Source organism: Lepisosteus platostomus, chromosome 4, assembly GCF_059453375.1.
Source record: "Lepisosteus platostomus isolate fLepPlt1 chromosome 4, fLepPlt1.hap1, whole genome shotgun sequence".
NCBI lineage: Eukaryota > Metazoa > Chordata > Actinopteri > Semionotiformes > Lepisosteidae > Lepisosteus > Lepisosteus platostomus.
In genome coordinates this window covers 8534806-8562756 of record NC_142614.1, presented here as the reverse complement: position 1 = coordinate 8562756, position 27951 = coordinate 8534806, and the positions used below count along the sequence as shown (strand labels likewise).

The 27951-nt window shown below is 49.8% G+C and overlaps 6 protein-coding genes across 6 annotated transcripts; all 6 read right to left on the bottom strand.

Moving 5' to 3' along the window:
• Positions 1-109: 109 nt before the first annotated feature.
• LOC148672434 (zona pellucida sperm-binding protein 4-like) lies at positions 110-2079 on the bottom strand. The gene is made up of 9 exons (XM_088628161.1): positions 1864-2079; positions 1601-1788; positions 1426-1523; positions 1210-1337; positions 943-1132; positions 708-855; positions 556-631; positions 352-474; positions 110-266 (listed from the first exon to the last, which is right to left on the bottom strand). The coding sequence occupies exons 1-9, from the start codon at positions 2075-2077 to the stop codon at positions 130-132; spliced, it is 1302 nt and encodes a 433-aa protein (XP_088484287.1). The 5' UTR covers positions 2078-2079; the 3' UTR covers positions 110-129.
• A 2086-nt stretch (positions 2080-4165) lies between these two features.
• Positions 4166-6258, bottom strand: LOC148672433 (zona pellucida sperm-binding protein 3-like). The gene is made up of 9 exons (XM_088627258.1): positions 5863-6258; positions 5671-5789; positions 5492-5595; positions 5215-5392; positions 5016-5133; positions 4808-4893; positions 4619-4737; positions 4404-4529; positions 4166-4317 (listed from the first exon to the last, which is right to left on the bottom strand). Exons 1-9 carry the CDS (start codon positions 6223-6225, stop codon positions 4202-4204), a joined length of 1329 nt encoding a protein of 442 aa, XP_088483384.1. The 5' UTR covers positions 6226-6258; the 3' UTR covers positions 4166-4201.
• A 4103-nt stretch (positions 6259-10361) lies between these two features.
• On the bottom strand, positions 10362-12634 carry LOC148672432 (zona pellucida sperm-binding protein 4-like). Its single transcript, XM_088627257.1, has 7 exons — positions 12579-12634; positions 11457-11584; positions 11190-11379; positions 10955-11102; positions 10803-10878; positions 10598-10720; positions 10362-10518 (listed from the first exon to the last, which is right to left on the bottom strand). The coding sequence occupies exons 1-7, from the start codon at positions 12632-12634 to the stop codon at positions 10382-10384; spliced, it is 858 nt and encodes a 285-aa protein (XP_088483383.1). The 3' UTR covers positions 10362-10381.
• Positions 12635-14026: 1392 nt separating this feature from the next.
• LOC148672431 (zona pellucida sperm-binding protein 3-like) lies at positions 14027-16084 on the bottom strand. The gene is made up of 9 exons (XM_088627256.1): positions 15722-16084; positions 15530-15648; positions 15351-15454; positions 15075-15252; positions 14876-14993; positions 14668-14753; positions 14480-14598; positions 14265-14390; positions 14027-14178 (listed from the first exon to the last, which is right to left on the bottom strand). The coding sequence occupies exons 1-9, from the start codon at positions 16082-16084 to the stop codon at positions 14063-14065; spliced, it is 1329 nt and encodes a 442-aa protein (XP_088483382.1). The 3' UTR covers positions 14027-14062.
• Positions 16085-21801: 5717 nt separating this feature from the next.
• Positions 21802-23771, bottom strand: LOC148672430 (zona pellucida sperm-binding protein 4-like). Its single transcript, XM_088628160.1, has 9 exons — positions 23556-23771; positions 23293-23480; positions 23118-23215; positions 22902-23029; positions 22635-22824; positions 22400-22547; positions 22248-22323; positions 22044-22166; positions 21802-21958 (listed from the first exon to the last, which is right to left on the bottom strand). Exons 1-9 carry the CDS (start codon positions 23767-23769, stop codon positions 21822-21824), a joined length of 1302 nt encoding a protein of 433 aa, XP_088484286.1. The 5' UTR covers positions 23770-23771; the 3' UTR covers positions 21802-21821.
• A 2086-nt stretch (positions 23772-25857) lies between these two features.
• Positions 25858-27951, bottom strand: LOC148672429 (zona pellucida sperm-binding protein 3-like). The gene is made up of 9 exons (XM_088627255.1): positions 27555-27951; positions 27363-27481; positions 27184-27287; positions 26907-27084; positions 26708-26825; positions 26500-26585; positions 26311-26429; positions 26096-26221; positions 25858-26009 (listed from the first exon to the last, which is right to left on the bottom strand). Exons 1-9 carry the CDS (start codon positions 27915-27917, stop codon positions 25894-25896), a joined length of 1329 nt encoding a protein of 442 aa, XP_088483381.1. The 5' UTR covers positions 27918-27951; the 3' UTR covers positions 25858-25893.

The window sequence follows — 27951 nt, the reverse complement described above, 5'->3', positions numbered from 1 at the left end:
AAACAGGAAGCTAGAAGCTCACCAACACTAACATACCAGATGGAGGTATCGACACCACCCCTATGATATTCACAAGGAACACACTAAAACAATACTAAGCCACAATGCGTAGAGATCAGTGCAAAGCCTTTATTCACACTCCATGCACAGCTCGGCATTCTGGATCCGAGGTCTAGATCTCCACACAGCCACCAGCACCAGAGCAGAGACAACAAGCACAGTGGAGGCAGCAACTACCAGCAGCCCATAGCTCAGGAACTGGGGTGCTGTGGAGAGAAGAGAAGAGCTTAAGTCAGTGGACAGACACAGGGAAAAGGATCAGACACTCAACCTCCATCCCTCCTTCCTCACCTTCAGGATGGGAATCCAGCCGATCCAGAGCTGGAAGCTCAGACCCAACCAGGATCACTTCCCCACTGGACACCAGCGCAGTTTCTCTGGAGGAGTCCCGTGCCACTTGAGCAACAGCTCTTCCTGCAAGAGGAAAGGACACCAGCATGAGGAAAGGATACACACAGCTGACTGGCACAACTGCCCTGTCCCAAGAGAACTCACTCCTCCTGCCACACATGGGCACACAGCGGTCAGTAGCGGTCGGCTGGCACACTGCTGCACTACAGTGGATGAACACCTAGAGAGAGCAGAGCAAGGGTCACTGCACAGCCCAGGACCAGCCACCACCTCCTTCCCCACAAGCTGCTCCCTACCTTCTCCTTCAGAGGAACCTGAGAGGCAGGATCCACAAAAGTGAACATCTGAATCATGAAGCGCTGGTAGTGCGTTGGGTACGGCAGCCCTGAGGAGCCACCCACAGGGATCAAGGTGGTCTGGTAGTTGTCATCTCTGTAGGGACACCTGCAAGGACAGCAACAGGGAGGGTGAGCCCTGCCACAAGGGGACACTACAGAGACAAGCCAGTCGGAGCCACAGGGGTCAGGTTACCCAGCAACCAGAAGGCTCCAGCTGGGCTGGCTGAGAGGACTGGGAGTGGAAGTGGCCCAGCAGTCCCCCAGGGTCAGGACAATGTTGGGGTCAGCCCTGTTCAAGATGTGGACCTCCACATACACAGGATCCCGCAGCACCTTGGTCACAGGGTAGTCCAGGTCACTGTAGTAGGAGTCATACAGCTCTCCTGAGGACAAGAGCAGCAGCGGGGGTCAGCAGAAGCCCCACACACTCGGCTCACACAGCCCAAGGCCCGACAGCTACCTCTTGCAATCCTGAGCTCCACACGGAGAGGTCCTGGAGACACTGCCGGAGGGGGTGGGGAGACCGTGTAGACCACAGCCCGCACTGGAACAAGGTCATCGTCTGCATACCTGCACTGGAAGAACAGCCTGGAGAGAGAAGCAGGCAGTCATGGGATCCAGACAGGACCTGGCAAGACCAGAGCACTCTGGGAAGCAGCAGCAGCTGCTCACTCACTTGTAGAAACTGTCCCTTGTGATGGAGCCAGCAGGTCCCCCAATCACAGCAAATGTTGAGGACATCATGTTCTCATACACCACAGCACCACCTTCAATCTGGAGGAAGGACACATGAACAAGGTCAGGAATCACCACAGGAACAACATCCTCAGCTGAAGGATCAAGCCCCTCACCTTCATGCTGGTGCCACAGGCACTGACTGGGAACTGGAACATGGCAAAGCCAGCAGTGGTGCTAACAGGGCCACAGGGGGCACTCCTGCCCCCCTGCAGGCTGACTGAACCCAGGCTCAGCTGAGGGCTGGTGGCATTCTTGGACACGACCACCACAAACTGGCCATCCCTGGTGCACTGGACAGTCACTGGAGGAAAGCAAGAGCTGGTAAACCAAGCCTGTTAAGCTCATCATAGAAGACGCTCAAGATCCCAAAACCCACCTTCATTCCCATAGTAACAGCGATTTTGGCTGGTCACATCAAAGCAGCAATTTTTAGCTTCACAGTCGCTTTTACCGATAGTCAAGTTACCACATGCTATCTTATCACCGTCATTAACCAGGCACTTCTGAACCTGAGCTACAGACCAATCCAACGGCAGCAAAAACAACACAATGTACAACCCCATCCTCCCTCTGCTCATTGACTTCTCCATCGTGAAACCCACCGAGGAATTGCAAACAAGCGGCGCTCAGCTCCTGAAATACTCGCTGCGCCCTGATTGGCTGAGGGCGGCGATTGGAGGGCTGTAGGGCCGGAGCGCGCGCACGAGGATTTCGGACACTCAGAGGGTCGTCAGACTCAGCTGATTAATCACGGAGCGTTCTGTTCGACTGGAACGAGCTATCATGCGCGTTAGACCAAGGTCTCCGACTCAAAACTAAATATGTGTGGCATCTATTGCTTCTTTTAGTGATGACCTCGTCTCGATCCCTGAATGACTTGTTGTGTTTAGCCAGACGTAGCTCACACGATGCGATGATTGCCGCTTTCCCTCTTGTATTAGGCCTCGTGAAATCCGACTGCCGCTAGCTGAGATTTTTGTTTTCCACTTTTCTTTTTACTTTTAGCTAACTCGCTATTAGCGGGAGAGTGTGCAGTTTTGAAATGTTGTTCTGTATTTCCCTTTTTCGCGTAGACTCTAGCATTGCAGATTAGATATCATGCGGGTTAGACAAATGTATCTGACTCAAAACTAATTTATGGCGTCTGTTAGTTAGGGTAACCATATTTTGTTTTTCAAGAAAGAGGACGGGGGGACGAACATCGACACTCGACACATGCCTCCAAAGTAATGAATCTTTATTACTTTTTCTAATCAAAAAATCAATTTAAACTCTAATTTTTATTAATCTTCTTAGTAAACGTTTAAACACTTGCAGGGATGCTCTTTCTCTTCCATATTGGCAAACAAGGAAAAAAAATATAGCCCTATTTTTAAAAGTTTTCTTTTTTCATTTTAACAAAAGTCTTAACATCTGAGGAAAAAATGAGGACATCATAACTTTTGCAATCAATGAGGACGTCTCCTAAATGATCGATTTGGCTCTACCTTTATTTCTATAATTCATTTATAATCGTCAATTAATAATGTTCTATGCCAGGCGTTCAATTTATTAACGTTCATTTGAATTTTAATTGAAAAGACGCAGAGTACATTATACTGCGTTTTTGCGCTGTATTACTAAAAATCGGTATGCTCATTACTCTCCCCAACGAGCAGAAAAGTGAGATGTAAGAATATTTCAACATGAATTCGTCCACTGGTTTGGCGCGAATGTTTTCTTGAAAGAGCGCTAGAAAAACACGCGGCGGCTGTGACAGGGGCCAGGCGACTCCCCCGGCCAGCGGAGAAGGTTAAAGCCGCGAGTTCAGCGTTTTGTGCTGAAACCCCGGGGGAAGACTGGGTCGACAAAACCGCTAGAATACCGGGTCTCTCCCCTTGTGAAAGAAACATTCGTTTCCTTGTGACCGGTATGAAGCTGGATAATACGATACCCGTTTGTGAGTCAAATGCTACTGCTCCTGGGAAGGGCAGGAACAATCGCTACCAGCACAGACGAGAATCTCGGTCCCTAGCGTCCCCATGTAGTTTCACGGAAATTCCTACATTTTAATCCCATATTCTACTGCCCAAAGGGACAGTACCCAGTGGGCAGTGATTCGTCCAATATACAGTACAGCGAAAATACGGCTATACGTAAATATACTGTAACGCTCTCGGCTGGGTCTTTACACCTATCTTTGATGTACAATAGTCCTCTAAAGGACTCTGTATGCTGGATCTCCAACCATTTATGTATAATGATCAAATACATTAGAATCTCAATCTAGACAAATTAAGGACCACATTTATACATCTAAGGTATGCCTTTAATAGGTGTATGTTCAACATCTTTTCCCCCCCCCCAATAGATGAACAGCCCTAAAATCCTCTCTCCACGGATACGGTGGAGATGGCACAAGTGCTCCTGCACTAGTAGGACTCTGCTCCAGGAAAGCTTGAAAGGGCAGCTATTGTTCCCCCCTGATTTTATGTCCCTGCTCTTCTGCCATTGAGCAGATACTAAGGAACAAGCCTGAGACTCCCACAGGAACCTGAACAGCTGGTGTTCTTCCAAACTGCAGGAAGAGTCTGCTGGAGGAGCTGTAAGAAGAGTGACTATAGCCTTAGACAGCATTCATACCCAACCCATACAGATCCCCCTCTCCAGCACAGCAAGAAGCAGCTCATGACAAGAGACCCTTTGCAACCAGTTTATTGCTCATTCACATCAAGTCAGTTCATGGGTTTGTGTTGCTTCCTCCTGTGCAGGACTGTCCCCAGCAGAGCAGCAGAGACCAGCCCCACCGCAGTCACCACACCAGCCAGGATCACAGCCTCCACAGGCAGGCCTGGAAAGAAAGCACAGAGGAGCCTCAGCAAGCGGGCACTGCCACAGAGAGGGGCCAGCTGATGTGACAGCACCTCCTGCCAGTACCTGTGGCTTTGTCCTCCTCTGCTCTTAGCTGGGAGCTCCGGCCTTCTGCCTCCACTGGCCTCTCAGCAACCTGCTCTTGCAGCACAAACACGGGACCAACAGTGGCATCAGCTTCCCACTCAGGAGCTGCAACAAGAGCAGGACAAGCCTGGCTGTAGACCCCCCACTTTCCTGAGGAGATCCATGCCATGAGCAGCAGAGCAGAGGTGCCTTACCCCCTGTAGAAGCCAGGTCCCTCCTGCTCCTGTCACCCCAATACCTGGATCGTATACTTGGCACACAGCTGGAGTCACAGCAGCTGCAGACCTGGTCACTCCCATCCACTGATCTCCACCTACAGCAGGGACACAGGGTCAGAGCAGCTCCCTCAGATGGACACAGCAGCCCCCTGCCTCCTCACTGACCTGCTGCCCTCAGTGTAGCAGTCCTTGTTCAGGGAGTCCACACTCTGGGAAGCAGGAGTCACCTTCAGGTGGCAGGTGATGTAGATCTGCCAAGAGCACGAGTGGATCAAGCTACACCCAGGCCTCCATCTTGGGCTTGTAATGGAAATGCTGTTCCACAACCCTCACAAACCCATGAAAGCAGAAGGTACCAGGATCAAGTACTCACTGAGCTCCTGGCATCCTGATAGAACCTGAAGGCATCCAGCTTCATCTGCAGCTTGGTGTCCTGGGTTCTTAGCATGAACTGCGAGCTGGAGCCTGTGGATTTGGCATCAGTCAGGCACCTGAAAGGAGAGAAGGCAGTGTAGAACTGGAGAGACGGCAGGCAGTGTTCACTAGCTCAAGCCACCCGAGGTCACACCCACCCTTTGTTCTCAATGAAGGAGTAGCTGGGGGTGGAGGTCTGGTCAGGGACCAAGGTGGCCACGCAGCTGTCCACAAAGAGCCGCAGAGGCTGGTGGTTGGCCTGGGTGACGGAGGCTTCGATGTTCAGGACGTCCCCCAGGTAGAACACATTGGAGGACCTCTGGGAGCTCCAGTCATCTGGATGGGAAAGGAACCCCCAATCTCAAGCATAGATCCCATCGACCCAACTGCACTGGCTGTACAGTCACACCATGCTTCATCTCAGGGGAGACCTACCATTCATGAGGCTCAGAGAGAAGCCCAGCAGATCCTCAGCAGACTTGGTGGAGGTGTAGGGGACCCAGGTGGGCTTCAGGGCATTGCTGCTCACATTGTGGAGCCTAGCAGACAGGAGGCAGGTGTCAGCAGGGAGTCAAGCTCCAGGCAGTCAGCCCTGCTGCTCCTCCAGGACTCACCTCATGTAGTGACACTCGATACCCACAACAGCACCATTCGTTCTCACTATGGGGGTGTTGGCCAGCGGCTTCGGGGTGTAGTTGAGAGAGAAGCTGTACACCAGTTGCTCATCCACAGTCTAGACAGATCACAGATCCAGTCACCCAACAGCCGAGAACCAGAAGCAGCCCAACCACAGAACCACTTCTTACCTTCAGCACACTGCGACACGCCTGCAGCTCAGCCTCAAAGATCAGGAGCTGCGCCGCAGTGTCCTGCCCGGTGACCGCACAGTCTCCCAGGCTGAGATCCGAAGCGTTGATCAGCTGCCCGGTGCCGAACAGGTCGGTCTTGACCTGCACCACGATCGTACTCTCCCCGCACTGCGCCGACACAGCCCGGATAACCTGCTGCTTCTGCTGCCGTGGCAGCAGAGGCGAGTCCAGAAAGGCGACCCCCTTGCGCCTGATGCCGGATTGGACGTTAGCCCGGGCGCGCCATTGCGCAGCATCACACAGAACTGCGAGGAACAGCAAGGTCAACAGCCGAAAGGAAAGACCACTAGAAAACCACATCTTGAAATGAAAACAACCCGCAAAACCACGATACCTGCTGTTTGCGAGCTCCTTCCTTTTAAAGCCATCGAGACTGTCGCGCGTGATGACGTTCAGGTTCGTAGAGTGAAGATTTTCACGAGGACCCGAACTCTGTCAGCTCACACGCAGGAGGACAGGATATGGAATCCACCCCGTGGAAAAGCCAGTGTAGTTAAAGCGGAGGAAGATCGCGGAGACTAATTTCTCCTGAGCAGACTGCTGATTGTTTACAATGAATATTATAAAGTAGGATCTTCGCTATATTTTGCGGTCACGGTATCTAATAGTTCCTGTTACAGCTGTTGCTTCTGACAAGATGTACAAAATAAATAAGATAAGAGCTAGTCCCGAAACGTCTGAATTTACATAAATTCTAAGATTATTATTGAATTAAAACTGTGAATGTCTCCTTCTGCCAAAATGACCATTGTATAGTTACAGTCTTGTAAATGATAAAACTCCTTCTGCTTCGCCGGTCAATTCGGAGGAAAAGCGCTGGGTGAACGATTTCAAGAATTAAAAGCCTAAAACGGGAGAAAGGGAGAAACTCGACGTGATATTTCCTTCTCCGGATCTGTGTGCAGTGCAGACACGCTTTGTCCCAGCGAACATGTCGGACGCGCGCGGAGCGCAGACAACTGTTCTCACACCTTCCGATTCAGGAGTGAAACAGGCGCCTGGCGTTGCTGCTCTTTACATTAGCAGCCGCGCTTGATCGTTTGCAACAGATTAAAAACGGGCTGCACGCATGCTTCTCTGTTAGCACTGCTTTGCTGAAGCTCTGGGGTCCTGGGTTCGATTCGTTGTGGGGTTTCTTCTGGAGGAGTTTGCAAGCTCTCCATTTTCACCCCACCGTCCAAATACTGTACGTGCTGTCACGGTGAACGGCCGGACTAACTCCCCCCCGCACGTCTGATGGTCCATTGTGTGTCGGCTTAGGAACCGGCTGGTCTCCACTTTCTGTTGGGCTCAGTGCTTTCAAGTTCTTTCATGTAGACGAGCTGTTGAGAAATCCTACTAATTATTAGTTTTTCTTGTGACACTCAACTGTGCATCGCCCATTTTTCTTGCTTAAGCCTGTATTTTACACACAAAAGAAACATGCGTAGCGTCATAGGAATTGTGTAATACATCTATAGATTTTCTCACATTTTTATCCTGTACAATGTTGCAAGGGAAGCTGAAGCCTATCCCAGCAAGCAACAGGCCCAAAGTGGGGTACACCCAGGATGGGACACCAGTCTATTGCAGTGAATATTGGAAGGTAGTGTTGTTTTTTAAATGGTCCAATAAAACAATGAATTTCCGATACTTGCACACCCTTTTCAAATCACATTTTTTAATGCAAACTTACAGTGCCCTCCAGAATTGTTGGCACCCTTGGTTAAGATGAGCAATAAAGGCAATGAAAAATTCTTTGTTGTTTATCAGCTTGATCTTACACTGAAAATATGAGAGAAATCTAACCTTTCGGTGAGGTAAAATTGTTCAAAGAAAAAAAAATCCTTTTAAAAAACAAACATTTTTCTCAAAAACACACGTGTCACAATTACTGGCACCCCTCCCTTTGCCAAGATAACAGCACTGAGTCTTCTCTAATAATGCTGGATGAGGTGGGAGAACACATACTGTATAAAGGGATCTGAGATCCTTCAGAATCCTTGGTCCTCGCTTGTGGACTCTCCTCTTCAGCTCACCCCACAGCTTGATTCTGTGGTCAGTGAACCATGTCTGTGTGGATTTGGATCATTGTCCTGCTGGAAGATCCAACCACGACCCAGTCTTAGCCTCCTGGCAGAGGCAGCCAGATATTGACCTAAAATCTCCTGGTATTTGGTGGAGTCCATGATGCCGTGTATCCTAACAAGATTCCCAGGGCCTTTGGAAGATAAACAGCCCCACAACATCACAGATCCACCACCACACTTCACAGTGGGGAGAAGGTTCGTTTTCTGCATGACCTTGACTCTTTTTATGCCAAACCCACCTCTGGCGTTTGTTGCCAAAATGCTCTATTTTTGTCTCATCTGACCATAGAACCCGTTTCCAATCAGAGTTCCAGTAATACTTCGCAAACTCCAGGCGCTTACTTTTGTGGTTTGACGACAGCAGGGGCTTTCTTCTGGCAAGCCTTCCAAATGGTTTGTTGGCACAGAGGTGGCTTCTAATTGTAGTTTTGGAGACTTGGTGACCCCAGGATGCAACCAACTCCTGCAATTGTCCAACTGTGATCCTTGGAGAAAGTTTTGCCTCACAAACCATCTTCTTCACTGTGTGTGTGGGCAAAATACACTTGAGTCCTCTCTCAGGCAGGTTCATCAGAGCTCCGGTTGTTTGAAACGTCTTAATGATTGCCCTTATAGTGGAGATGGGTATTTTCAGGTGTGAAGCAAGTTTTACAACCGTTGCCCGATTGATGAAGGTCTGTCTCATTTAATTTTTGTGTTCTCTGGTCTTCCCCATGTTGATGGATGACTGAGGGTGTTTGTCCTGCCTGTTACCTCATATTTATACCGCAGTGAAACAGGAAGTCAAGGATGACCACTTAAGAGTTCCTAAAGACTCAGGTGTACTTTAAAAAGGTCAAATATGAATGGGAATATATGTCAATTAGATTTTGCTCTTAGGAATTTCTAGGGATGCCAATAATTGTGACACCTGCGTTTTTGAGAGAAAAAATTAAGGCTTTTTTTCCTTTGACTAATTGTACCTCACTGGAAGGTTAGATTTCTCTCCTATTTTCAGTGTGAGATCAAGCTGATGAACAAAGATTTTTCATAGCCTTTATTGCTCATCTTAACCAAGGGTGCCAATAATTCTGGAGGGCACTGTAAGTTTGCATTAACAATTCTGATTTGAAAAGGGTGTGCAAGTACCATTTGTTACCCAGCAACATTTGAAAAGGGTCTGAATACTTCTGCAAGGCACTTTGGCTGCTTTCAGGGACACAGACAAGCAGTAGCGGATTCTTAGTAAGGTCTCTGGTAAAGAACTGCCAGCCACTGACAATGACTGTTGGAAGTAATGCACAGACATTCCTGCCCCCAGCGTTCATCACAGGCATTTCGTTTTCACAAGATGACATGATACACGATGCACCGACCTCGTGGTAAAACATTAAGGACCGGGACTGGTCTGGATTTCAGGCAGCCCATTTGCTTAAGGTGACCGAGTGAGGGAACTGACCAGGGTCCTGAAGTGCTCCAGCAGGCAGCATTAATCTAGCTCTACCTACTCAGTCAAGAATAAAAGGCAACAGGTTAATTAGCAGCCCACTTCCAGCTCTCACTACTGACAGGAGTATTTCACTACAAGACCACTGCTCTTGTGACTCAAATTTGTGAACAGGCACTAAACGGACAAGTCCTTACAGATTGATAAACCCATCATCTACAGGCCAAGCAAAACCCTCGAGCTGGGAGCAGGGGTGTAGCCTAGATGGAACTAGAGAAGAAAGCCCAAGTACACCCCAGCAAGCTACAGTTCTTCAAATTGGAGAGGTGCCCCTATGCTGGCAGGACAGCCAGTTAGAGCACAGGCCCACCCAAAAATCAATTCCTGGCTCCACCCCCAAGTGTAAGCACTTGAACATGAAATTTGGAAAACACTGATCCCCACTGAGAGTCTTCCAGCTTCTTCTGAGCATGCTGGAAGAGCTAAAGCAAGCAAATGCAGGCACATAGGATGTAAACAAGGGGTGATGCAATTGTGCATGACTACACATCCACACAGTAAGATTAAAGAGAATGATGGAACTCTCCCAAAATCAGTACACTGTGGGAAGAGAGCTCACAAGAAGGTAGTGGAGAGGGAATACAGAAGAGCGGGGATTGATACTGAAAGCCACAGGGACTGGAAGGGGCATGAGGGAGGTGGTATATAGCCATGCTTGTCTGTTCTTTAACAACAGACACTGCTCAAGCAAGTAGAAATCAGGGCTAGGATAAAAAGAAGGGATTACACGGATTAGCTAAATGTGGAAAGGAAGCTTAGCTGGCTGTCAAAAAGCTAAGCAGATCCACATCTTTCCCGAAGAAACAGCCAGGAATCTAGCAGCTCACCAGCACTATGATAGTCCCAAGGAACACACTAAAACAATACTAAGCCACAATAAGTAGAGATCAGTGCAAATCCTTTATTCACACTCCATGCACAGCTTGGTATTCTGGATCTGAGGTCTAGATCTCCACACAGCCACCAGCACCAGAGCAGAGACCACAAGCACAGTGGAGGCAGCAACTACCAGCAGCCCATAGCTCAGGAACCGAGGTGCTGTGGAGAGAAGAGCTTTAGTCAGTGGTCAGACACAGGGAACAGGATCAGACACTCAGCCTCCAACCCCCTCCCTCACCTTCAAGATGGGAATCCACTTGAGCCAGAGCTGGAAGCTCGGATCCAACCAGGATCACTTCCCCACTGGACACCAGTGCCGTTTCTCTGGAGGAGTCCTGTGCCACTTGAGCAACAGCTCTTCCTGCAAGAGGAAGGGACACCAGCATGAGGAAAGGATACACAGCTGACTGGCACACACAACTGCCCATCCCAAGAGAACTCACTCCTCCTGCCACAGGTGGGCACACAGCGCTCAGTAGCAGTCGGCTGGCACACTGCCGCACTACAGTGGATGAACACCTGGAGAGAGCACAGCAAGGGTCACTGCACAGCACAGGACCAGCCACCACCTCCTTCCCCACAAGCTGCTCCCTACCTTCTCCATCAGAGGCACCTGAGAGGCAGGATCCACAAAAGTGAACATCTGAATCATGAAGCGCTGGTAGTGCGTTGGGTACGGCAGCCCTGAGGAGCCGCCCACAGGGATCAAGGTGGTCTGGTAGTTGTCACCTCTGTAGGGACACCTGCAAGGACAGCAACAGGGAGGGTGAGCCCTGCCACAAGGGGACACTACAGAGACAAGCCAGTCGGAGCCACAGGGGTCAGGTTACCCAGCAACCAGAAGGCTCCAGCTGGGCTGGCTGAGAGGACTGGGAGTGGAAGTGGCCCAGCAGTCCCCCAGGGTCAGGACAATGTTGGGGTCAGCCCTGTTCAAGATGTGGACCTCCACATACACAGGATCTCGCAACACCTTGGTCACAGGGTAGTCCAGGTCACTGTAGTAGGAGTCATACAGCTCTCCTGAGGACAAGAGCAGCAGTGGGGTTCAGCAGAAGCCCCACACACTCGGCTCACACAGCCCAAGGCCGGACAGCTACCTCTTGCAATCCTGAGCTCCACACGGAGAGGTCCTGGAGACACTGCCGGAGGGGGTGGGGAGACCGTGTAGACCACAGCCCGCACTGGAACAAGGTCATCGTTTGCATACCTGCACTGGAAGAACAGCCTGGAGAGAGAAGCAGGCAGTCATGGGATCCAGACAGGACCTGGCAAGACCAGAACGCTCTGGGAAGCAGCAGCTGCTCACTCACTTGTAGAAACTGTCCCTTGTGATGGAGCCAGCAGGTCCCCCCAATCACAGCAAATGTTGAGGACATCATGTTCTCATACACCACAGCACCACCTTCAGTCTAGAGGAAGGGCACATGAACAAGGTCAGGAACCACTACAGCAGCAACACCCTCAGCTGAAGGATCAAGCCCCTCACCTTCATGCTGGTGCCACAGGCACTGACTGGGAACTGGAACATGGCAAAGCCAGCAGTGGTGCCAACAGGGCCACAGGGGGGACTCCTGCCCCCCTGCAGGCTGACTGAACCCAGGCTCAGCTGAGGGCTAGTGGCATTCCTGGACACGACCACCACAAACTGGCCATCCCTGGTGCACTGGACAGTCACTGGAGGAAAGCAAGAGCTGGTAAACCAAGCCTGTTAAGCTCATCATAGAAGACGCTCAAGATCCCAAAACCCACCTTCATTCCCATAGTAACAGCTATTCCGGCTGGTCGGATCAAAGCAGCAATTCTTAGCTTCACAGTCACTTTTACTGATAGTCAAGTTACCACATGCTATCTTATCACTGTCATTAACCAGGCACTTCTGAACCTGAGCTACAGACCAATCCAACGCCAGCAAAAACACCACACTGCACAACCCCATCCTCCCTCTGATCATGAACTTCTCCATCGTGAAACTCGCCGAGGAATGGCAAACAAGCTGCGCTCAGCTCCTGAAATACTCGCTGCGCCCTGATTGGCTGAGGGCAGCGATTGGAGGGCTGTAGGGCCGGAGCGCGCGCACGAGGATTTCGGACACTCAGAGGGTCGTCAGACTCAGCTGATTAATCACGGAGCGTTCTGTTCGACTGGAACGAGCTATCACGCGGGTTAGACTAATGTATCTGACTCAAAACTAATTTATGGCGTCTGTTAGTTAGGCTTACCATATTTTGTTTTTCAAGATAGAGGACGGGGGGACGATCATCGACACTCGACACATGCCTCCAAAGTAATGAATCTTTATTACGTTTTCTAATCAAAAAAGCAATTTAAACTCTCTAGTTTTTATTAATCTTCTTAGTAAACTTTTAAACACTTGCAGGGATGCTCTTTCTCTTCCATTTTGGCAAACAAGGAAAAAAAATATAGCCCTATTTTTAAAAGGTTTCTTTTTTCATTTTAACACAAAAGTCTTAACGTCTGAGAAAAAGATAGGACTTCTCCTAAATGATCAATTTGGCTCTACCTTTATTTCTATAATTCATTTATAATCGATCGTCAATTAATTTTCTAGGCCAGGCGTTTAATTTATTTACGTTCATTTGAATTGAAAAGACGCAGAGTACATTATACTGCGTTTTTGCGCTGTATTACTAAACATCGTTTTTACAGAATGAATCGTTTTGCTCATTACTCTCCCCAACGAGCAGAAGAGTGAGATGTAAGAATATTTCAACATGAATTCGTCCACTGGTTTGGCGCGAATGTTTTCTTGAAAGAGCGCTAGAAAAACACGCGGCGGCTGTGACAGGGGCCAGGCGACTCCCCCGGCCAGCGGAGAAGGTTAAAGCCGCGAGTTCAGCGTTTTGTGCTGAAACCCCGGGGGAAGACTGGGTCGACAAAACCGCTAGAATACCGGGTCTCTCCCCTTGTGAAAGAAACATTCATTTCCTTGTGACCGGTTTAAAGCTGGATAATACGATACCCGTTTGTGAGTAAAATGCTACTGCTCCTGGGAAGGGCAGGAACAATCGCTACCAGCACAGACGAGAATCTCGGTCCCTAGCGTCCCCATGTAGTTTCACGGAAATTCCTACATTTTAATCCCATATTCTACGGCCTAAAGGGAGAGTGATTCGTCCAATATACATACACAGTACACAAGGGTCTTTACTAGTTTCTACACCGATCTCTGATGTACAATAGTCCTCTAAAGGTATCTATGATAGACCTCCAACCATTTATGTATAGTGATCAAATACATTAGAATCTCATTCTAGACAAATTAAGGACCACATTTAATAGCTGTATGTTCAACATCTTTCCCCCCCCCCCAATAGAAAAAGAGCCCTAAAATCCTCTCTCCAAGGATACGTTGCAGGAGCACTTGTGCCATCTCCTCTAGTAGAACTCTCCTCCAGGCAAGCTTGAAAGGGTAACTATTGTTCCCCCCTGATTTTATGTCTCTGCTCTTCTGCCATTGAGCAGATACTAAGGAACAAGTCTGAGACTCCCACAGGAACCTGAACAGCTGGTGTTCTTCCAAACAGCAGGAGGAGTCTGCTGGAGGAGCTGTAAGAAGAGTGGCCATAGCCTTAGACAGCACAGCATTCATACCCAACCCATACAGATCCCCCCTCCAGCACAGCAAGAAGCAGCTCATGACAAGAGACCCTTTGCAACCAGTTTATTGCTCATTCACATCAAGTCAGTTCATGGGTTTGTGTTGCTTCCTCCTGTGCAGGACTGTCCCCAGCAGAGCAGCAGAGACCAGCCCCACCGCAGTCACCACACCAGCCAGGATCACAGCCTCCACAGGCAGGCCTGGAAAGAAAGCACAGAGGAGCCTCACCAAGTGGGCACTGCCACAGAGAGGGGCCAGCTGACATGACAGCACCTCCTGCCAGTACCTGTGGCTTTGCCCTCCTCTGCTCTTAGCTGGGAGCTCTGGCCTTCTGCCTCCACTGGCCTCTCAGCAACCTGCTCTTGCAGCACAAACACAGGACCAACAGTGGCATCAGCTTCCCACTCAGGAGCTGCAACAAGAGCAGGACAAGCCTGGCTGTAGACCCCCCACTTTCCTGAGGAGATCCATGCCATGAGCAGCAGAGCAGAGGTGCCTTACCCCCTGTAGAAGCCAGGTCCCTCCTGCTCCTGTCACCCCAATACCTGGATCGTATACTTGGCACACAGCTGGAGTCACAGCAGCTGCAGACCTGGTCACTCCCATCCACTGATCTCCACCTACAGCAGGGACACGGGTCAGAGCAGCTCCCTCAGCTGGACACAGCAGCCCCCTGCCTCCTCACTGACCTGCTGCCCTCAGTGTAGCAGTCCTTGTTCAGGGAGTCCACACTCTGGGAAGCAGGAGTCACCTTCAGGTGGCAGGTGATGTAGATCTGCCAAGAGCACGAGTGGATCAAGCTACACCCAGGCCTCCATCTTGGGCTTGTAATGGAAATGCTGTTCCACAACCCTCACAAACCCATGAAAGCAGAAGGTACCAGGATCAAGTACTCACTGAGCTCCTGGCATCCTGATAGAACCTGAAGGCATCCAGCTTCATCTGCAGCTTGGTGTCCTGGGTTCTTAGCATGAACTGCGAGCTGGAGCCTGTGGATTTGGCATCAGTCAGGCACCTGAAAGGAGAGAAGGCAGTGTAGAACTGGAGAGACGGCAGGCAGTGTTCACTAGCTCAAGCCACCCGAGGTCACACCCACCCTTTGTTCTCAATGAAGGAGTAGCTGGGGGTGGAGGTCTGGTCAGGGACCAAGGTGGCCACGCAGCTGTCCACAAAGAGCCGAAGGGGCTGGTGGTTGGCCTGGGTGACGGAGGCTTCGATGTTCAGGACGTCCCCCAGGTAGAACACATTGGAGGACCTCTGGGAGCGCCAGTCATCTGGATGGGAAAGGAACCCCAATCTCAAGCACAGACCCCATCGATCCAACTGCACTGCCTGTACAGTCACACCGTGCTTCATCTCAGGGGAGACCTACCATTCATGAGGCTCAGAGAGAAGCCCAGCAGATCCTCAGCAGACTTGGTGGAGGTGTAGGGGACCCAGGTGGGCTTCAGGGCATTGCTGCTCACATTGTGGAGCCTAGCAGACAGGAGGCAGGTGTCAGCAGGGAGTCAAGCTCCAGGCAGTCAGCCCTGCTGCTCCTCCAGGACTCACCTCATGTAGTGACACTCGATACCCACAACAGCACCATTCGTTCTCACTATGGGGGTGTTGGCCAGCGGCTTCGGGGTGTAGTTGAGAGAGAAGCTGTACACCAGTTGCTCATCCACGGTCTAGACAGATCACAGATCCAGTCACCCAACAGCCGAGAACCGGAAGCAGCCCAACCACAGAACCACTTCTTACCTGCAGCACACTGCGACACGCCTGCAGCTCAGCCTCGAAGATCAGGAGCTGCGCCGCAGTGTCCTGCCTGGTGACCGCACAGTCTCCCAGGCTGAGATCCGAAGCGTTGATCAGCTGCCCGGTGCTGAACAGGTCTGTCTTGACCTGCACCACGATTGTACTCTCCCCACACTGCACCGACACAGCCCGGATAACCTGCTGCTTCTGCTGCCGTGGCAGCAGAGGCGAGTCCAGAAAGGCGACCCCCTTGCGCCTGATGCCGGATTGGACGTTAGCCCGGGCACGCCATTGCGCAGCATCACACAGAACTGCGAGGAACAGCAAGGTCAACAACTGAAAGGAAAGACCACTAGAAAACCACATCTTGAAATGAAAACAACCCACAAAACCACGATACCTGCTGTTTTCGAGCTCCTTCCTTTTAAAGCCACCGAGACTATCGCGCGTGATGACGTTCAGGCTCGTAGAGTGAAGATTTTCACGAGGACCCGAACTCTGTCAGCTCACACGCAGGAGGACAGGATATGGAATCCAACCCGTGGAAAAGCCAGTGTAGTTATATAGTATTGTATAATACAATGAATATTATAAAGTAGGATCTTCGCTATATTTTGCGGTCACGGTATCTAATAGTTCCTGTTACAGCTGTTGCTTCTGACAAGATGTACAAAATAAATAAGATAAGAGCTAATCCTGAAACGTCTGAATTTACATAAATTCTAAGATTAATATTGAATTAAAACTGTGAATGTCTCTTTCTGCCAAAATGACCATTGTATAGTTACAGTCTTGTAAATGATAAAACTCCTTCTTTATTTTCGTTCGAATGTTCTTCTGCTTCGCCGGTTAATTTGGAGGAAAAGCGCTGGGTGAACGATTTCAAGAATTAAAAGCCGAGAAAGGGAGAAACTCGTCGTGATATTTCCTTCTCCGGATCTGTGTGCAGTGCAGACACGCTTTGTCCCAGCGAACATGTCGGACGCGCGCGGAGCGCAGACAACTGTTCTCACACCTTCCGATTCAGGAGTGAAACAGGCGCCTGGCGTTGCTGCTCTTTACATTAGCAGCCGCGCTTGATCGTTTGCAACAGATTGAAAACGGGCTGCACGCATGCTTCTCTGTTAGCACTGCTTTGCTGAAGCTCTGGGGTCCTGGGTTCGATTCGTTGTGGGGTTTCTTCTGGAGGAGTTTGCAAGCTCTCCATTTTCACCCCACCGTCCAAATACTGCACGTGCTGTCACGGTGAACGGCCGGACTAACTCCCCCCCGCACGTCTGATGGTCCACTGTGTGTCGGCTTAGGAACCGGCTGGTCTCCACTTTCTGTTGGGCTCAGTGCTTTCAAGTTCTTTCATGTAGACGAGCTGTTGAGAAATCCTACTAATTATTAGTTTTTCTTGTGACACTCAACTGTGCATCGCCCATTTTTCTTGCTTAAGCCTGTATTTTACACACAAAAGAAACATGCGTAGCGTCATAGGAATTGTGTAATACATCTATAGATTTTCTCACATTTTTATCCTGTACAATGTTGCAAGGGAAGCTGAAGCCTATCCCAGCAAGCAACAGGCCCAAAGTGGGGTACACCCAGGATGGGACACCAGTCTATTGCAGTGAATATTGGAAGGTAGTGTTGTTTTTTTTTAATGTATCAATAAAACAATGAATTTCTGATACAGTGGGGGTGTTACAGACGTATGCCTAGCTTTACTGTTTCATGTTTCCATGCTATGTTTCTTCTGTAATAGTGCGTCTTCCTGACTACATAGTTTTAAATCAGCACTGCTTCTACGACAAACCAAGCTCTTCGATGTCAATCATGCGTCACATTTCCAGTTTTGATTTTCTTTCAGATATCTGCTTGAGCATATACTGTGTCCTCCAGAATTATTGGCACCCTTGGTAAAGATGAGCCAAAAAGGCTATGAAAAATGTCTTTGTTGTTCATCAGCTTGATCTTACACTGAAAATATGAGAGAAATCTAACCTTTCGGTGAGGTAAAACTGTTCAAAGAAAAAAAATCCTTTTAAAAAACAAACATTTTTCTCAAAAACACACGTGTCACAATTATTGGCACCCCTCCCTTTGCCAGGATAACAGCACTGAGTCTTCTCTTATAATGCTGGATGAGGTGGGAGAACACATACTGTATAAAGGGATCTGAGATCCTTCAGAGTCCTTGGTCCTCGCTTGTGGACTCTCCTCTTCAGCTCACCCCACAGCTTGATTCTGTGGTCAGTGAACCATTTCTGTGTGGGTTTGGATCATTGTCCTGCTGGAAGATCCAACCACTACCCAGTCTTAGCCTCCTGGCAGAGGCAGCCACATTTTGACCTAAAATCTCCTGGTATTTGATGGAGTCCATGATTCCATGTATCCATCCAATCTGTGGGGATGCAGATCTCCCGCAGACGCAAAGAAGCAGTGGCAGGCTGGTTGCTGTGCCAATCAGCGCTCTCTGGCTCTGTGCCAGGCAGTGGTGCTGCTTGCGACGTAGTGAGAGAGATTTCTACTGAGATGCTCTAGCAGTGGGCTCTCTGAAGTCCGGCTAGCTAGTTCTGGCTTACTAGCAGAGTTTGTGCACAGGAGAAAAATGACTGCGGGTCCCAGCAGGTCAGGAAGAAGACCGGTCCGTGCCTGATGAAGCGCTAGTTCTGAATAGTGATTCAGCTGTCCACGAGGCTTGCTGCTGATGCTAACCTCGGGTGGATCCTTTGGTTACACGCTGGCAACCTCCGTCCTCGACTCTTAGAACAAAGGAAAGTCCTGCACTCGGACACACTGGCCGTTACGTGGTGGTCCAGGCTGAGTCTGAGGATGTTCAGGTGGAGCCCTGAGGCTGAATGTCCAGCAGGCACGCTGCGAGAATCTCCTGCGCTTCCCCAACTGTTCTGCCCTGCAAACCGTTCCCCAGGGGCTCCGTGTTGCCTCTTTTTACCTAGAGGAACTGCAGGTTGTTCATTGGTTGAAAGTTTCATGGGCATCAGAGATCCACGTGAGGTTAACCTGCCCTACCAGTTCCGGATTGGCTGATGAGTAACCATGCCCTTAGGGTCGTAAACCAACTTTGAATCAGACTCTCCCTTGAAATCTCAGACTTTAAGGCGCCAGAGATGAACAGTTATTAAGTTTGCTGGAGAATATCAGGAATTGGGAGTTGCTCCTTATCAGGACACTCTATCAGCTAGAACAGTGGTTCTCAAACTCTGGTACGTGCCGCCAGGTGGTAAGCCATATGACCCTGGAACTGTGTTGTGTGCGCTGAAAAATCGGGATGGGTTTTCATATTTTTTATTTTAATACGTGTCCAATACGCAGCCTACGTACTACGGTACAGCGCGCGCTAATTTGAGTGGACACAGAGTTATGATGTAATTCTATACCGCTCTATAGGAATGCATGCTATGAAGTAAGTGACCAATTGTATTTAAAAAAAGCTATCTCCACCAAATAGGGAGGTAGGAGAACGTGCGTGATCTTGGAACACGCCAATCTTGTAAGCATGGGAAAGCGTGATAGATAACAGAAAAATATATAAGAACTGTTCTGGGTTAGTTTGAGAAAAATACATCAGGTATCTCTGTTTCGCATCCATGCGCTTGAAGGAAAAACTTCTGAGATGGACTTCTGACTGCCTTTAAAGGGGAAATGGGAAATATTTCTCCAACAGCGCCACATTCGTCAACAATTGATTGAAAATGAATACCTCGCAAAAATCAAGTATTATGTCCTGGCTGAAAGGAATAGACACCAAGAGTAATGAGGCCAGCTCCGACAGATCATGCACACCTGTTGAGATTGAGGAGGATTATACATCGGCCACCGACAAACTCTGCTGCTGAACCTGCTAGTGTTAGCAAGCGTCGGAAGATGGCTACAAGGCGGTACGATCCAAATGATCTAAATTTGGGATTTACTTACACCGGGACAGAGGAAGACCCAAGACCACAGTGTGTCGTGTGCTGTGAGATTCTCAGCAATGGAAGCATGAAGCCAGCACTTTACTACGAAGCATGCGCTCTTGAAGGATAAGCCTGTTGATTTTTTTCAAAGGAAACTTAAAGATCTGAAGCAGCACAAGTCCACCATAACAAACAGTGCCACTCCAATTTCCAAAGCCCAAGAAGCATCTTACTACTCAAGCTTGCGGATCGCTAAAGCAGGTAAGCCCCACACTATCGGTGAAGAACTTTGTTTACCATTGGTAAAAGAGCTGATACTTATTACGTGTGGAGAAAAAGCTGCTAAACAGCTCGACCTGGTGGCCCTTTCGAATGACACAGTCACTCGCAGAATTATTGATATGGCAGATGATGTCAAAAGTACGCTGATAGAGCGCGTTAAGATGAGCAGATTCTTTTCACTGCAATTAGATGAGTCTGTAGATGTCGTCAATTTGGCAGATTTGCTTGTTTACGTTAGATATGAGTTTGAGGGCATGTCGCATGAGGACTTTCTGTTCTGCGAGCCGCTACCAACAAGAACTACAGGAGAGCACATATTTCAGCTTCTGAATGAATTTATTGAAGAGAATGGCATTGACTGGAAAAAATGCGTCGGAGTTTGTACAGACGGTGCTAGAGCGACGACAGGCAGACACAGCGGTGTAGTTGCACGAATTAGAAGAGGTTGCTCCAGATATGAAGTGGACGCACTGCAGCATCCACCGCGAGGCCTTGGCCGCCAATAAAATGCCTGAGGATTTGAAATCCGTGTTAGACTCTGCTGTCAAAGTTGTGAATTTGATCAAAGCTCGACCAATGAATTCACGTCTGTTCAGTGTGCTTTGTAATGAAATGGGCAGCGAACATGTGCAGCTTTTTCTACATACTGAAGTGAGATGGTTATCAAGGGGCAGAGTGCTCACGAGGCTCCTTGAGCTGCACTCTGAGGTACGGATGTTTTTGCATGACCAGCAATCTCCCTTGGCAAGTCTATTTGATGATCCAGTGTGGCTGGTAAAATTGGCCTACCTGGCTGATATATTCTCATGTTTGAATGAGCTGAATCTGGGTCTGCAGGGCTTCTCTTTAACAATTTTTGATGTGTCTGACAAGATCACTGCTATGAAGAAAAAGCTGCAACTGTTTGTTAAAATCAACGCATGTGATGCGTCTGCTTTCCCAACTCTGGAGAACCATCTGCACACATATGGTGTGGAACTTGATGCTGCTGTTCGAGATGTGATTGCAGTGCACCTCTTCTCATTGAAAGAACAGGTCTCAGGGTATTTTCCAGTTGAGGCCACACCAGAGTGGATCAGGAACCCCTTTACTGTTGATGCCGAAAGAATACCCAAGAATCTCTCCTGTGCTGAGCAAGAGAAGTTGCTCGAGTTATCAGCTGATGTGACTCTGATGTCAGAATTGAAACGACAGTCACCGTTGCATTTCTGGATCCAAAGACAGAGTGAATACCCAGCCCTCTCATTCAAGGCTGTGCAATTTTTGATGCCTTTTGCTACTACCTACCTTTGTGAGAAAGGCTTCTCTGCAATCAAGACAAAGTACCACAGCAAAATGGATGCTGAGCCAGATCTGCGGTTGAAGCTCACTGCCCATCGTCCATGACATTGGGAGGCTTTGCCAAACTAAACAAGCTCGCCCCTCTCACTGAAATGGGAAGTGCTCAGTGTTATTTGTGTTTCTATTTTTATGTGTATGTGAGAGTGTGCACATGCCCTCATGTTGGTCATTGAGATTTTCTGTGGTTCCTATGGGAAGATGACTTGGAGGTGGTACTTGGTCCAAAAAGTTTGAGAACCACTGAGCTAGAAAAACCTTAATTGTTAACCACATGGAATGGCCTCTCTGTATCAAGCACCACTGAGATGAAAGAGAGAGGGACTAGCAAGGGAGCAGAAAACTTAATTGCGGTATTTTAGTAAGCCTTGCCGCTACAACACCGATCAGCAAAATGTGGAAAGGGTGTCAAAAACCTAGACAGATGCACTTGTTCCCTGAAGAAAAAAAACCAGGAAGCTAGAAGCTCACCAACACTAACATACCAGATGGAGGTATCGACACCACCCCTATGATATTCACAAGGAACACACTAAAACAATACTAAGCCACAATGAGTAGAGATCAGTGCAAAGCCTTTATTCACACTCCATGCACAGCTCGGCATTCTGGATCCGAGGTCTAGATCTCCACACAGCCACCAGCACCAGAGCAGAGACAACAAGCACAGTGGAGGCAGCAACTACCAGCAGCCCATAGCTCAGGAACTGGGGTGCTGTGGAGAGAAGAGAAGAGCTTAAGTCAGTGGACAGACACAGGGAAAAGGATCAGACACTCAACCTCCATCCCTCCTTCCTCACCTTCAGGATGGGAATCCAGCCGATCCAGAGCTGGAAGCTCAGACCCAACCAGGATCACTTCCCCACTGGACACCAGCGCAGTTTCTCTGGAGGAGTCCTGTGCCACTTGAGCAACAGCTCTTCCTGCAAGAGGAAAGGACACCAGCATGAGGAAAGGACACACACAGCTGACTGGCACAACTGCCCTGTCCCAAGAGAACTCACTCCTCCTGCCACACATGGGCACACAGCGGTCAGTAGCGGTCGGCTGGCACACTGCTGCACTACAGTGGATGAACACCTGGAGAGAGCAGAGCAAGGGTCACTGCACAGCCCAGGACCAGCCACCACCTCCTTCCCCACAAGCTGCTCCCTACCTTCTCCTTCAGAGGAACCTGAGAGGCAGGATCCACAAAAGTGAACATCTGAATCATGAAGCGCTGGTAGTGCGTTGGGTACGGCAGCCCTGAGGAGCCACCCACAGGGATCAAGGTGGTCTGGTAGTTGTCATCTCTGTAGGGACACCTGCAAGGACAGCAACAGGGAGGGTGAGCCCTGCCACAAGGGGACACTACAGAGACAAGCCAGTCGGAGCCACAGGGGTCAGGTTACCCAGCAACCAGAAGGCTCCAGCTGGGCTGGCTGAGAGGACTGGGAGTGGAAGTGGCCCAGCAGTCCCCCAGGGTCAGGACAATGTTGGGGTCAGCCCTGTTCAAGATGTGGACCTCCACATACACAGGATCCCGCAGCACCTTGGTCACAGGGTAGTCCAGGTCACTGTAGTAGGAGTCATACAGCTCTCCTGAGGACAAGAGCAGCAGCGGGGGTCAGCAGAAGCCCCACACACTCGGCTCACACAGCCCAAGGCCCGACAGCTACCTCTTGCAATCCTGAGCTCCACACGGAGAGGTCCTGGAGACACTGCCGGAGGGGGTGGGGAGACCGTGTAGACCACAGCCCGCACTGGAACAAGGTCATCGTCTGCATACCTGCACTGGAAGAACAGCCTGGAGAGAGAAGCAGGCAGTCATGGGATCCAGACAGGACCTGGCAAGACCAGAGCACTCTGGGAAGCAGCAGCAGCTGCTCACTCACTTGTAGAAACTGTCCCTTGTGATGGAGCCAGCAGGTCCCCCAATCACAGCAAATGTTGAGGACATCATGTTCTCATACACCACAGCACCACCTTCAATCTGGAGGAAGGACACATGAACAAGGTCAGGAATCACCACAGGAACAACATCCTCAGCTGAAGGATCAAGCCCCTCACCTTCATGCTGGTGCCACAGGCACTGACTGGGAACTGGAACATGGCAAAGCCAGCAGTGGTGCTAACAGGGCCACAGGGGGCACTCCTGCCCCCCTGCAGGCTGACTGAACCCAGGCTCAGCTGAGGGCTGGTGGCATTCTTGGACACGACCACCACAAACTGGCCATCCCTGGTGCACTGGACAGTCACTGGAGGAAAGCAAGAGCTGGTAAACCAAGCCTGTTAAGCTCATCATAGAAGACGCTCAAGATCCCAAAACCCACCTTCATTCCCATAGTAACAGCGATTTTGGCTGGTCACATCAAAGCAGCAATTTTTAGCTTCACAGTCGCTTTTACCGATAGTCAAGTTACCACATGCTATCTTATCACCGTCATTAACCAGGCACTTCTGAACCTGAGCTACAGACCAATCCAACGGCAGCAAAAACAACACAATGTACAACCCCATCCTCCCTCTGCTCATTGACTTCTCCATCGTGAAACCCACCGAGGAATTGCAAACAAGCGGCGCTCAGCTCCTGAAATACTCGCTGCGCCCTGATTGGCTGAGGGCGGCGATTGGAGGGCTGTAGGGCCGGAGCGCGCGCACGAGGATTTCGGACACTCAGAGGGTCGTCAGACTCAGCTGATTAATCACGGAGCGTTCTGTTCGACTGGAACGAGCTATCATGCGCGTTAGACCAAGGTCTCCGACTCAAAACTAAATATGTGTGGCATCTATTGCTTCTTTTAGTGATGACCTCGTCTCGATCCCTGAATGACTTGTTGTGTTTAGCCAGACGTAGCTCACACGATGCGATGATTGCCGCTTTCCCTCTTGTATTAGGCCTCGTGAAATCCGACTGCCGCTAGCTGAGATTTTTGTTTTCCACTTTTCTTTTTACTTTTAGCTAACTCGCTATTAGCGGGAGAGTGTGCAGTTTTGAAATGTTGTTCTGTATTTCCCTTTTTCGCGTAGACTCTAGCATTGCAGATTAGATATCATGCGGGTTAGACAAATGTATCTGACTCAAAACTAATTTATGGCGTCTGTTAGTTAGGGTAACCATATTTTGTTTTTCAAGAAAGAGGACGGGGGGACGAACATCGACACTCGACACATGCCTCCAAAGTAATGAATCTTTATTACTTTTTCTAATCAAAAAATCAATTTAAACTCTAATTTTTATTAATCTTCTTAGTAAACGTTTAAACACTTGCAGGGATGCTCTTTCTCTTCCATATTGGCAAACAAGGAAAAAAAATATAGCCCTATTTTTAAAAGTTTTCTTTTTTCATTTTAACAAAAGTCTTAACATCTGAGGAAAAAATGAGGACATCATAACTTTTGCAATCAATGAGGACGTCTCCTAAATGATCGATTTGGCTCTACCTTTATTTCTATAATTCATTTATAATCGTCAATTAATAATGTTCTATGCCAGGCGTTCAATTTATTAACGTTCATTTGAATTTTAATTGAAAAGACGCAGAGTACATTATACTGCGTTTTTGCGCTGTATTACTAAAAATCGGTATGCTCATTACTCTCCCCAACGAGCAGAAAAGTGAGATGTAAGAATATTTCAACATGAATTCGTCCACTGGTTTGGCGCGAATGTTTTCTTGAAAGAGCGCTAGAAAAACACGCGGCGGCTGTGACAGGGGCCAGGCGACTCCCCCGGCCAGCGGAGAAGGTTAAAGCCCCGAGTTCAGCGTTTTGTGCTGAAACCCCGGGGGAAGACTGGGTCGACAAAACCGCTAGAATACCGGGTCTCTCCCCTTGTGAAAGAAACATTCGTTTCCTTGTGACCGGTATGAAGCTGGATAATACGATACCCGTTTGTGAGTCAAATGCTACTGCTCCTGGGAAGGGCAGGAACAATCGCTACCAGCACAGACGAGAATCTCGGTCCCTAGCGTCCCCATGTAGTTTCACGGAAATTCCTACATTTTAATCCCATATTCTACTGCCCAAAGGGACAGTACCCAGTGGGCAGTGATTCGTCCAATATACAGTACAGCGAAAATACGGCTATACGTAAATATACTGTAACGCTCTCGGCTGGGTCTTTACACCTATCTTTGATGTACAATAGTCCTCTAAAGGACTCTGTATGCTGGATCTCCAACCATTTATGTATAATGATCAAATACATTAGAATCTCAATCTAGACAAATTAAGGACCACATTTATACATCTAAGGTATGCCTTTAATAGGTGTATGTTCAACATCTTTTCCCCCCCCCCAATAGATGAACAGCCCTAAAATCCTCTCTCCACGGATACGGTGGAGATGGCACAAGTGCTCCTGCACTAGTAGGACTCTGCTCCAGGAAAGCTTGAAAGGGCAGCTATTGTTCCCCCCTGATTTTATGTCCCTGCTCTTCTGCCATTGAGCAGATACTAAGGAACAAGCCTGAGACTCCCACAGGAACCTGAACAGCTGGTGTTCTTCCAAACTGCAGGAAGAGTCTGCTGGAGGAGCTGTAAGAAGAGTGACTATAGCCTTAGACAGCATTCATACCCAACCCATACAGATCCCCCTCTCCAGCACAGCAAGAAGCAGCTCATGACAAGAGACCCTTTGCAACCAGTTTATTGCTCATTCACATCAAGTCAGTTCATGGGTTTGTGTTGCTTCCTCCTGTGCAGGACTGTCCCCAGCAGAGCAGCAGAGACCAGCCCCACCGCAGTCACCACACCAGCCAGGATCACAGCCTCCACAGGCAGGCCTGGAAAGAAAGCACAGAGGAGCCTCAGCAAGCGGGCACTGCCACAGAGAGGGGCCAGCTGATGTGACAGCACCTCCTGCCAGTACCTGTGGCTTTGTCCTCCTCTGCTCTTAGCTGGGAGCTCCGGCCTTCTGCCTCCACTGGCCTCTCAGCAACCTGCTCTTGCAGCACAAACACGGGACCAACAGTGGCATCAGCTTCCCACTCAGGAGCTGCAACAAGAGCAGGACAAGCCTGGCTGTAGACCCCCCACTTTCCTGAGGAGATCCATGCCATGAGCAGCAGAGCAGAGGTGCCTTACCCCCTGTAGAAGCCAGGTCCCTCCTGCTCCTGTCACCCCAATACCTGGATCGTATACTTGGCACACAGCTGGAGTCACAGCAGCTGCAGACCTGGTCACTCCCATCCACTGATCTCCACCTACAGCAGGGACACAGGGTCAGAGCAGCTCCCTCAGATGGACACAGCAGCCCCCTGCCTCCTCACTGACCTGCTGCCCTCAGTGTAGCAGTCCTTGTTCAGGGAGTCCACACTCTGGGAAGCAGGAGTCACCTTCAGGTGGCAGGTGATGTAGATCTGCCAAGAGCACGAGTGGATCAAGCTACACCCAGGCCTCCATCTTGGGCTTGTAATGGAAATGCTGTTCCACAACCCTCACAAACCCATGAAAGCAGAAGGTACCAGGATCAAGTACTCACTGAGCTCCTGGCATCCTGATAGAACCTGAAGGCATCCAGCTTCATCTGCAGCTTGGTGTCCTGGGTTCTTAGCATGAACTGCGAGCTGGAGCCTGTGGATTTGGCATCAGTCAGGCACCTGAAAGGAGAGAAGGCAGTGTAGAACTGGAGAGACGGCAGGCAGTGTTCACTAGCTCAAGCCACCCGAGGTCACACCCACCCTTTGTTCTCAATGAAGGAGTAGCTGGGGGTGGAGGTCTGGTCAGGGACCAAGGTGGCCACGCAGCTGTCCACAAAGAGCCGCAGAGGCTGGTGGTTGGCCTGGGTGACGGAGGCTTCGATGTTCAGGACGTCCCCCAGGTAGAACACATTGGAGGACCTCTGGGAGCTCCAGTCATCTGGATGGGAAAGGAACCCCCAATCTCAAGCATAGATCCCATCGACCCAACTGCACTGGCTGTACAGTCACACCATGCTTCATCTCAGGGGAGACCTACCATTCATGAGGCTCAGAGAGAAGCCCAGCAGATCCTCAGCAGACTTGGTGGAGGTGTAGGGGACCCAGGTGGGCTTCAGGGCATTGCTGCTCACATTGTGGAGCCTAGCAGACAGGAGGCAGGTGTCAGCAGGGAGTCAAGCTCCAGGCAGTCAGCCCTGCTGCTCCTCCAGGACTCACCTCATGTACTGACACTCGATACCCACAACAGCACCATTCGTTCTCACTATGGGGGTGTTGGCCAGCGGCTTCGGGGTGTAGTTGAGAGAGAAGCTGTACACCAGTTGCTCATCCACAGTCTAGACAGATCACAGATCCAGTCACCCAACAGCCGAGAACCAGAAGCAGCCCAACCGCAGAACCACTTCTTACCTTCAGCACACTGCGACACGCCTGCAGCTCAGCCTCAAAGATCAGGAGCTGCGCCGCAGTGTCCTGCCCGGTGACCGCACAGTCTCCCAGGCTGAGATCCGAAGCGTTGATCAGCTGCCCGGTGCCGAACAGGTCGGTCTTGACCTGCACCACGATCGTACTCTCCCCGCACTGCGCCGACACAGCCCGGATAACCTGCTGCTTCTGCTGCCGTGGCAGCAGAGGCGAGTCCAGAAAGGCGACCCCCTTGCGCCTGATGCCGGATTGGACGTTAGCCCGGGCGCGCCATTGCGCAGCATCACACAGAACTGCGAGGAACAGCAAGGTCAACAGCCGAAAGGAAAGACCACTAGAAAACCACATCTTGAAATGAAAACAACCCGCAAAACCACGATAC

Bases quoted from the DNA above. Each gene is read 5' to 3' on its own strand.
- LOC148672429 (XM_088627255.1), bottom strand. From the start codon at position 27,917: ATGTGGTTTTCTAGTGGTCTTTCCTTTCGGCTGTTGACCTTGCTGTTC. The intron at 26,826-26,906 runs GTGGGTGTGACC...CTCTCCTTTCAG, and splicing joins TCCTTCATTGAGAACAAAGG to GTGCCTGACTGATGCCAAAT. The intron at 26,430-26,499 runs GTCAGTGAGGAG...TCCCTGCTGTAG, and splicing joins TGCTACACTGAGGGCAGCAG to GTGGAGATCAGTGGATGGGA.
- LOC148672434 (XM_088628161.1), bottom strand. From the start codon at position 2,077: ATGGAGAAGTCAATGAGCAGAGGGAGGATGGGGTTGTACATTGTGTTG. The intron at 1,338-1,425 runs GTGAGTGAGCAG...TTCTCTCTCCAG, and splicing joins ACAAGGGACAGTTTCTACAA to GCTGTTCTTCCAGTGCAGGT. The intron at 475-555 runs GTGAGTTCTCTT...TTCCTCTTGCAG, and splicing joins GCCCATGTGTGGCAGGAGGA to GAAGAGCTGTTGCTCAAGTG.
- LOC148672431 (XM_088627256.1), bottom strand. From the start codon at position 16,084: ATGTGGTTTTCTAGTGGTCTTTCCTTTCAGTTGTTGACCTTGCTGTTC. The intron at 15,253-15,350 runs GTAGGTCTCCCC...TTTCCCATCCAG, and splicing joins CTCTCTGAGCCTCATGAATG to ATGACTGGCGCTCCCAGAGG. The intron at 14,391-14,479 runs GTAAGGCACCTC...CTCTTGTTGCAG, and splicing joins GGACCTGGCTTCTACAGGGG to CTCCTGAGTGGGAAGCTGAT.
- LOC148672433 (XM_088627258.1), bottom strand. From the start codon at position 6,225: ATGTGGTTTTCTAGTGGTCTTTCCTTTCGGCTGTTGACCTTGCTGTTC. The intron at 4,894-5,015 runs GTGAGTACTTGA...TGCTCTTGGCAG, and splicing joins ATCAGGATGCCAGGAGCTCA to ATCTACATCACCTGCCACCT. The intron at 4,530-4,618 runs GTAAGGCACCTC...CTCTTGTTGCAG, and splicing joins GGACCTGGCTTCTACAGGGG to CTCCTGAGTGGGAAGCTGAT.
- LOC148672432 (XM_088627257.1), bottom strand. From the start codon at position 12,634: ATGTGTCGAGTGTCGATGATCGTCCCCCCGTCCTCTATCTTGAAAAAC. The intron at 11,585-12,578 runs GTAAGCCTAACT...TTCTCTCTCCAG, and splicing joins ATCTTGAAAAACAAAATATG to GCTGTTCTTCCAGTGCAGGT. The intron at 10,721-10,802 runs GTGAGTTCTCTT...TTCCTCTTGCAG, and splicing joins GCCCACCTGTGGCAGGAGGA to GAAGAGCTGTTGCTCAAGTG.
- LOC148672430 (XM_088628160.1), bottom strand. From the start codon at position 23,769: ATGGAGAAGTCAATGAGCAGAGGGAGGATGGGGTTGTACATTGTGTTG. The intron at 23,030-23,117 runs GTGAGTGAGCAG...TTCTCTCTCCAG, and splicing joins ACAAGGGACAGTTTCTACAA to GCTGTTCTTCCAGTGCAGGT. The intron at 22,324-22,399 runs GTAGGGAGCAGC...TGCTCTCTCCAG, and splicing joins AGGTTCCTCTGAAGGAGAAG to GTGTTCATCCACTGTAGTGC.